Below are 8,907 nucleotides of genomic sequence, written 5' to 3' on the forward strand. Positions count from 1 at the left end.
ATTTTCAAGGGAAAGAAGATGAGGGCATAGCCCTCCAAAAATCTCTTCATTTCTAAATCCACCGAGTGCTCCTCTTCTGCTGAGCTCCCCACATGGTTTGGTTTCCTGGTGATAAGCATTTGGGGGACCATAGAAGTTTGGGGTTTCCCCCTACCTATTTCTCCCAGTGCCCCCAGTAATTTGTTCTCCAGTCCAGTTCTAAATATCCCAAATGATGGTGCTTCCCTTGGGAAGTTGATTCCACAGTGCAGCAGATCCCTTGCAATTAGGAAACATTTCCCATTGTCACCCTAAACTTTCTCCATCGGTTTCCCTGACATTATTCCTAGATCCCTGGAGATGGATGTGATGCTGCTGGGGGAGCAGAAGCGTGTGCCTCTTCCATCTAGGGTGACCAGATAGCAAGTGTGAAAAATCAGGACAGCAGGTGGGGGGTAGTAGGAGCCCATATAAAAAAAAGCCCCAAATATCAGGGCTGTCCCTATAAAATCGGGACATCTGGTCACCCTACTTCCATCCAGTGAGGGCCTGATCCAGCAGCCACTGAAGCTCCTGGGAAGACTTCCATTGATTTAAATGTGCTTTGGATGGCACTCTAGCTCTGTAACATGTAATGCTAATATTATCCCCGCTAAACCCACCCTCCAAACCTTAAAACAAAAATAGCATTTTCACTACGTCTAGTCCCTGCAGAAGCAGCAGAAACTTTTCTTGCCTCTGTATGAAGGCAGGCAGGACCTACATGCATTGACAAGTCCTTTTCTTAGGCAGTGGATCAGAGCGGGGTCCAGTCATAGCGAGTGCAGGTCCATCCTGGCTGACAGCCAGAGTTCTGCAATGCCTTATGATCTTCGGTGCAGTTGAGTGAGATGCTCTGAATGGAGTGTCATTAACCTCGTTTCCTTCCTGTGTAGTTACAGCTCTGCACCATGGATTGGCAGCCAGATGAGCAGGGACTACAGCAAGTGCTGCAGTTACTCAAAGATTCCCAGTCTCCTAACACGGCCACGCAGCGTGTTGTCCAAGATGTATCCTTGGAATAAGCCCCATTTTGCGCTCTAGAAAGTCTTTGCAGAACCAAGTTGTGTATGTTTGCTGTGTAAATTGTGCTGAAAGCGAATGGCCTTTAAGTCGAGGTGCCCTGCATAGCCTTAAAATGGGGGGGAATTTTAGTACTCCTGCCCGTGGATTTATTTTGTTATCTTCGAAGAATCTGTGTCGCTGACATGCAGCTTGGCAGCGTGCCCGTCTGGTCCTTAATGTTGTGACGCTCTGGTCCAAACAGATGCTGTGCATCAGCCTTCCTTTAAAATCCCGGTTTGGGCTGTGAGCCTTTTTCTTTAACCTAGCGCTGTAGAAACTGAAGCAACTGAACCAATTCCCCGACTTCAATAACTACCTGATATTTGTCTTGACACGGCTGAAATCGGAAGGTACGTTGTCTGCTGTGATGAAAGTGGATGGAAGATGCATGGGGACTTGTCCTTGTGCCGTTAAGTGTCTCTTATGTGCGAAATTCCTTCGCTGGGGATTGTTGGGATAACTCGCGTGAGCAAGAGAATAGAAAGTTGAGTGCTGGGAGGTGGGTTTCCTTGCCGGTGGGGGGTGGGCGGGCTCCACAGACATATCTGAGCTAGGCCCTCTTGCTTGTTAAATGAGCTTGTATCTGATCTAGGCCTGACACCTTAAGCCCCTCAAGGTTCTTGCTGGAGTATCTGGTAAACTTGAAATTTTAATGCTTTAGAAATGATTTTTCCACAGGGGTTCTTGCAAAAACTAGGCTCTGTTGCAAGTGACTGACTTTCCTAAAAACTTGGAGGTAGTGCTTAGAGTAGGGATCTGGGACTCCTAGGTTCTCTGCCTCTATATGAGATGAAGACTGGGTCAGTAGTTAAGCAGGAGATGGGAAGTCTGTGATTGTTAGGTACTGATCTGCCCCCCCCCCCCCCCCCCCCCAGTATTTGGATGCCTCACAATCTTACACACACACACACACACCCCCTCTGAGGCAGGGAGGTGCTGTTATGCCCATTGTACAGATGGGAAACTGAGGCACGATGAGGCTAAATGGCTTGCCCAAGATCGCTCAGGTGGAGCAGGAATTGAACCCATGGTGCTCTAACCACTGGGCCAGGCTTCCTCTCCAAGCTGAGCCTGTAGTGTTCTGCTCCCAGCTGCGGGAGAGATTGTGGACTAGTGGTTGCAATAGGGGCACTGGGAGCCAGTACTCCTTGGTTCTATTCCCAGCTGAACTTGCTGAGACCTCTTCAGTGAGTGAGTTTACCTCCTGCTCATTCTGGGCCTCTTCAAAATGGGGCTGGTACTGTCTGTCTCAGGGGAAATGCAAAGCCTTGGAGCGCATCGTGAAGGGGGGTTGTGTTCGGAGAGGAATGGCAAGCCATTGTGTTTGGAGATGAAGGTATAGTGTGACTATAACAACAAAAGGCAGATAGCTGCATCCTAAACCTTTGCGTGCATTGAGATTATAGGCACATGTACCTGGGAACCAAACCCACATGCTTGATATCCTTTCACCCTACAGCCTGTCAGAGTGCTTTACCGACTCGATATGTATAGAAATCTCTTCTTCCCCAATCACTCACAGACATGCAACCACCTCTGGGGGGGCGCAGCGACAGCTGTTGATGGAATTTTTTTATTTTTGTTCTCTTTTTTCCTCCCCACCCCGCACCCCCTCTTCCAAAAATTCTCTCTAACCAGACGAACCGACTCGCTCGCTCAGCGGGCTGATCCTGAAGAACAACGTGAAGGCGCACTACCAGAGCTTCCCCCAGCCCGTGGCGGAGTTCATCAAACAGGAATGTCTGAACAACATTGGCGACGCTTCCTCTCTTATCCGAGCCACTATCGGTAAGAGCAGCGGGGTAGGGACAGGGTGGCACTGTGGGAAGTTAGTCCAATTTCAAGTAGCTTATGCCATGTAAGTACATTTGCATGTAGGGGAGAGGAGTATATTGTAATGATCCCCTTAAAGTGAGGCTGTGCTCGCTGGCCTGGAAAATCCTCGATGGCCCATGTTGTGTCGGTTTCTAATCACTGGTCCTGAGCTCTTCCTGCTTCGCCGGCAGTGAAGAATCGGTGATGGGGACTTAGCTGATGCAGGAGGTGGGATTGAACCCTGCTAGACGAGACGCGATAAATCGATCCCCGATGGATCGATCGCTAACCGCAGATCCAGCGGGTAATGTGGACGTACCCTAAGTGTGATGGCTTAACTATGCTGGCATAACTAAAGCAGCAAACCTGTCTCCTAATGTAGATGCCGTTACACTGTACTAGGGCTTCTACCAGGATATCTGTTGCTAAAATAATCACGCCTTTTACTGACCTAGTTATGCGGGTAAAACTTTGTCAGTCAGGTCGAAGTCAGTAAAACGACCGGGCGTGGGTCAAAGGTGCACAGAACCGATGCGGAGCAAGAATGTGTCTGTAACGAGAAGGGTCTGCTTACCTAATTCTCAGAAATCCTCTTGTGTAGAAGCCTCCGGTCCTGATCCTTGCCGGGCAGTTCGAGTAGCCTCGCTGCTTCTGGAACGTGTGGTTCCTGGAGAAAACTGACCTCCCCTTCTTACCGCTAAAGGGGTAGCGGACAGATACAAGGGTCTGACTGTAGTGTGGTTCTAGGGGCTTGGAGGCCTGATTAAACTCACGGTGTTAGAGCAGGCATTGGGGAGGGGATGGTGATAATACCTGTTTGGGGTGGGAAATGACCAGAGCTTACCACAAGGCGTGAAATGTCCTGTGTGTTTCCAACTGGCAGGGATTCTCATTACCACCATAGCTTCCAAGGGGGAGCTTCAGATGTGGCCGGAGCTCCTGCCGCAGCTATGCAACTTGCTGAACTCCGAAGACTACAACACGTGTGAGGTAAGACGGGGTGTCCGGGGAGAGGAGGCCGCGGGATTAGGTCAGGGTCTTTCTCGGCTTGGGCGTATCGAAGGCGAACTCTGTCACCTGCTCAAATCCAGCCCAGCTGGGTGGCCCCGGAGTGAACTGAGTTGTCAAATCTCAGTCTGATCCCCATAGGGATAAATGTCCATGTTTCTGTATTATGGTATCGTGCCTCGGTTTCCCCTCTGTAAAATGGGTCTGCTTTCCTAATGTAACCCACACTTGTGCAGTATGGTTCTCTAGCCGTCGGATTGAACCAGAGTACATAGTTCATGAGTCTGTCTAGCTTTTGAGCTGACAAACGTGGGTCTTCTAGCTCAGAGAGTAGATGTTCATGCTTTTAGATCTAGCAGCCCCCAGTGTGATCCCCACTGCTGACACACACCCCCGTGCGAAGCATCTCATGTTTCACTAACATCACTGGCAGACAAGGTAAATACCTAGATAAGGGTTCTGTGAGGGGAGCGCACTTGGAATTCCGCAGATGGAAAACACTGGGGTAGGGTAAAGTACTGTCCTTCCCAGGGCTGCATGGGCATTTTTCAGGGCCTGGGGCAAAATCTGAAAGTGGGGGGGCCCCCACTCTTCCAAAAAGAGCCACTTGGGGTGGGGAGGCTGGAGAGCAAATTCGCCCCTTAGTGGCGGCTCCTGCTCAGGGGGATGGACCCAGCTCCCCACTCCGGGTTTGGCCCAGCTGCCCCTCTGTCATAATGGAGGACGTCTGGGTCAAACTTGAGTGAGTGGCGTTGTGACCAGTCACAGAGGGTCTTGGCACCAGGTTGCAATGCCCCTTAGTTTGGAGGCCCTCTCAAAGAGGGGCCCAGGGAAAATTGCACACCCTCTCTCTCTCCTCCCCCCCCAAATCCTGATCCTTCCATCCTGGAGTGAGGATGTGGGGGGGGGGGGGGCAGACAAAAAGAGAACAGGAAGTGGACAGAACTCCTCCCAGCACTCATGTTAGCTATACTGCTACGACTATTCTACTCCGTTTTCCCGCATAGACAAGGGCTTAGACTGTCCTTGCTTAATAGCACTTGAATTGCCTTGTCTGGCCTTTGAAATGAATACCTTCCCGAAGTGATCAGGAGAGGGGTCGAGTTGACTCCATCAATGCTACTATTGTTTAGTCCGAGACTGAAGATGCGGGGACAGCAGCGCCTTGGTTTAGTTGTGAAACTCTCCAGTGAGGTGGGACAGAACTTGGATCCTGTGCAAAGCAGAGATGCAGATAAGGCTAAATCTTGGCAGCTCCTTGCAAGTACTTTCCCACACCCTGCAGCGGCGCGCCCTTGGGTCCAGTTACTGTCTGGGTCCAGTGAAACCCCAATTTGGGTCCATCTGAAGTGGCTAGGGGGAGTGATGATCCCTGTCCCAAAGAGTTCACAGTCTAAATAGACGAGAGAGGGTGAGTGAGGGGGGAAACTGAGGCACAGAGTGGGAAGCCCGAGGTCACACAGCAGGTGGTCCAGTGACGTGCCCTCTAGACCGCACTGCCTTCCTCAGGTTTGGTGATAGTGATAGCGTTGCCTTCTACATAGCTGTGGTTATCACCATAACTTCAATGGTAACCATTGTGCTTGGGCCTGGGAGTGCTCACAGCAGTACACAAGCAGCCAGGCGACATTTTCCATCCCTTCTTTGTCAACACTCATGGGTTGAGTTTAGATTTCACCTGCGTGTGTCCGTACAAAGCTATTTTTGCATTGTTCTCCCGAGCACCATACAAACGTCAATCTTCCCTTTCGCTCTGTAGTCAGACGCCAGCGTCGTGCCTTGGGGTGGGGCGCTGGTCTGGGACTCTGAAGATCTGGGTGCTAATCTCAGCTCCTCCACAGACTCCCTGTGGGACCTTAGCCAAATCTCTCTGTGCTTCCATTTCCCCAGCTGTGGTGGGATAGTACCTCCCAGCCTTAAGGAACACCTCCCGGTTTGAGGTGTGCAGGTAACCATAGAACTGGGGGTGGGGCTCCGGAAGTCCTGGCTTCAGTGGAATGCTCAGACCGCTAGCCTGTGTCACTTTCAGGAGCATCCCCACAGCATGTGCGGTGCTAGAGCACAAGATCTGAAGATCCAGGTTCTTGCAAGAGCCCTCACTTTAACTGGGCCCTTCACTGGCTGCTTTCTGCGGGAGCTGGCTGAGGTTCTGAGGGAAGGCTAAAAAGGAATTCTGGGTTAGAGGAATTCTCAATAACCCGGGGTTCTTATTTACAAGGCTCTAACGAGTCCTCTTCCCTTGTGGACCCTTCTGTGAGTGAGCTGACGAGTCTGTTGTGTTTAGGGGGCCTTCGGTGCCTTGCAGAAGATCTGTGAGGATTCTTCCGAACTCCTGGACAGCGATGCTCTGAATCGACCCCTGAACATCATGATTCCCAAGTTCCTTCAGTTCTTCAAGCACTGCAGCCCCAAGATCAGGTGCGTATTCGCTTGCCTGGCGGTGCGGGGAGTGCTGCGCTCTTCGCCGTAGTGCTGGGGTACGGGTTGGGCGTGCGTGGATGAAACCTCGCCGGAGCCCGCCCCTTCGTAACCTCCCACTTCCCTTTCCTGAGTGCATTCGCTTTCTGCATCGGGGGATGTCTCTGGGCTGGTACCAGAGCCAGACCATGATCGCTGGCAAGATGCCAATGAGCTTCCAAGTGGAGGATCTCTCTCTTTTCTCCCTCCCCCCGCTCTCTCTTGATGAGCAGAATGCATGGCCCCATGCTTCTCAGTAAGCTGAACAGTGTTCAACAACTGACCCCGAAGGAGCAGTGAAAATTCTGTACAAGTTGCCAGTTAGAACAGCAATCCTGCTACACAACGTTATGCTCCGAATGAGATTTAAGTAGCATCTCTCCTGTATGATTTATCTTACTTGTCTGGCCCCCATCACGACAATATCTGGGCATTCACCATCTTTTATATGTTAATCCTCATCACCCCCCTCCCCCCCCCATGGGGCAGGGCTATTATCCCCATTATACAGATGGGAAACTGAGGCACAGCGAGGCTAAGTGACTTGCCCACGGTCACACAGGGAGTAGGTGGCAGAGTAGGGAATTGAACCTGCGTCTTCGAATTCTAGGTAGTGCCCTAACCACTCCACATCCTTCCTCTTGATCTCCATGCTGTCCCTTCTGGGGTGAAAGAACCAACTTACCCTCTGCACCACAGTGGAGGAGGAGAAATTGGCCCCGGAACCCCAGGGCAACCCCCCCCCCCCCTTAATGTCTAGATAGGGCCCCCTGGTTTCTACAGGCTCTCCCAAGAGAACCCCATCCTGGTGAACTACATGCCACTGGGTTCCATCATCTGCACAGGCTGAAGGGCGGAGCTGGGCCTGCATGCAGCCCACGGAACAGCTGAGAGCTCTTGAGATCAGAGCTGTGTACTGGTCCCACTAACGTCCCCACCCATGGGAAGATCGGAGGTCAAGCCCTGAAATGACTAGACAGGGGCTGCTGTTTGAGCAGTGACACACACCTCCTTTGTGCATGGAAGCTGAGCTCACTACCCCGGGAACAATCCCTAGCTTTCATGTAACACTTTTCATCTGTAGATCTCAAAATACTTTTCAAAGGAGGTTGGTCCCATTATCCCCATTTTACAGGTGAAGAAACTGAGGCACCAAGAAAAGTGACTTGCCCAATGTCACTCACCCATCCAGTAGAGCCAGGAATAGAACTCAGGTCTATCCACTGGGGCCACACTGCCTCCCGATGTCTGTTTCACAAGAGTGGCAGGGTGACCACCTAGAATATCTCAGTGACCCACTACCTTTTTTCCCCCCCCCTTGATCAGGTCCCATGCCATCGCCTGTGTGAATCAGTTCATCATGGACCGAGCTCAGGCGCTGATGGATAACATCGACACCTTCATCGAGGTGAGGAGCCAGGAGGCATTTCAACCCACTCTCGCTGGCAGGCCAGACCCACGTGCAGCACTCTGCCTGGATGGTCTTAGACAGACGTGCCCGGCCTAATGTTGCTGGTGTGCTCAGCTCTCCCATGAGGCACCTGTATGCAGACCTCCCTGAGTGCACCACAGCCTGCGATCCCAGAGAACGCCAGTGTGGTGATAACACCCAGCTGTAGCTCTTCATCGGTAGCGCTCAAAGCACTTTATGAAGGAGATTTTACAGTTGGGGAAATCGAGTCACGGAGGTGAAGTGACTTGCATAAGTCACCCCGCAGAGCCAGGAATAGAACCTGGGTCTCTTGCCTCCTGATCCAGGGTGCTATCCCCTGAGCCGAACTGTCTGCCACGTGGGGGGTAGGGACCATTATTGTATCCGTGCCTAGAACCGTGGAGCCCTGCTCCCGGACGGGGGTGACAAATATTCACAAGCTCTGTCTGGCCCCTTTGTACAAACACCACCTCGTATCTCCCTCCTGTGTTAGCCTCCGACTCGTGCCTCCATTTTAACCCCCCTCCCCCGGACTTCTGGCCTGTGCTGAGCAGTCCCGAATATATCCGTAACTTCCTGTACTACAGGTCTGCCTCTGTGTAGGCCTGCGCAAAACAGCCCAGTGCACTGGAATTCTCCCCTGGCTTTCACAGGCGCTGTAGTGTGTAGAAATCCCTCCCCCACCCAAGTTAAACCAGAACCGCGCTGTCTGAAACCCAAGCCTGCTCCAGCCCTGTCAGGCAGTGGCCTAGGGACTGGCTAGGCCTCTCTCTTCCATGCCATGGACGTCAGCTAGGGAATTCCTGCTCTAGGGACCCATGGTGTCGATGAGTCCCAGCTCCCCCTTTCCCCGTAGCACTTGTTCGCTCTGGCGGTGGACGAAGACCCCGAGGTTCGGAAGAACGTCTGCCGAGCGCTGGTGATGCTGCTAGAGGTCCGGATCGATCGTCTGATCCCTCACATGCACAGTATCATTCAGGTGAGTCCCAGAGCGGGATCCCGCAGGCTCTTCTGTGGCGGAATGGGCTTTCTGGGGACGCTGGGGGTCAAATCAGCAATTAACTGGTGTGTGTGTGTGTGTGTGTGTGTGTGTGTGTGTGTGTGTGTGTGTG

The 8,907-nt window shown here is 52.1% G+C and overlaps 1 protein-coding gene across 1 annotated transcript in view; it reads left to right on the plus strand.

The window, feature by feature from the left end:
- Positions 1-918: 918 nt before the first annotated feature.
- TNPO2 (transportin 2) overlaps positions 919-8,907 on the plus strand; it is a 27,318-nt gene continuing 19,329 nt past the window's right edge. Inside the window, exons 1-7 of the mRNA XM_024219806.2 lie at positions 919-1,028; positions 1,358-1,433; positions 2,722-2,871; positions 3,782-3,888; positions 6,191-6,324; positions 7,690-7,771; positions 8,652-8,774. Coding sequence (XP_024075574.1) covers positions 930-1,028; positions 1,358-1,433; positions 2,722-2,871; positions 3,782-3,888; positions 6,191-6,324; positions 7,690-7,771; positions 8,652-8,774 — 771 coding nt within the window. The 5' untranslated portion in view covers positions 919-929. The remainder of the gene's footprint in view (positions 1,029-1,357; positions 1,434-2,721; positions 2,872-3,781; positions 3,889-6,190; positions 6,325-7,689; positions 7,772-8,651; positions 8,775-8,907) is intronic.

The sequence above is a fragment of the Terrapene carolina genome, unplaced genomic scaffold, assembly GCF_002925995.2.
Source record: "Terrapene carolina triunguis isolate 2854851 unplaced genomic scaffold, T_m_triunguis-2.0 Scaffold833, whole genome shotgun sequence".
In the NCBI taxonomy this organism is placed as follows: Eukaryota; Metazoa; Chordata; order Testudines; family Emydidae; genus Terrapene; species Terrapene triunguis.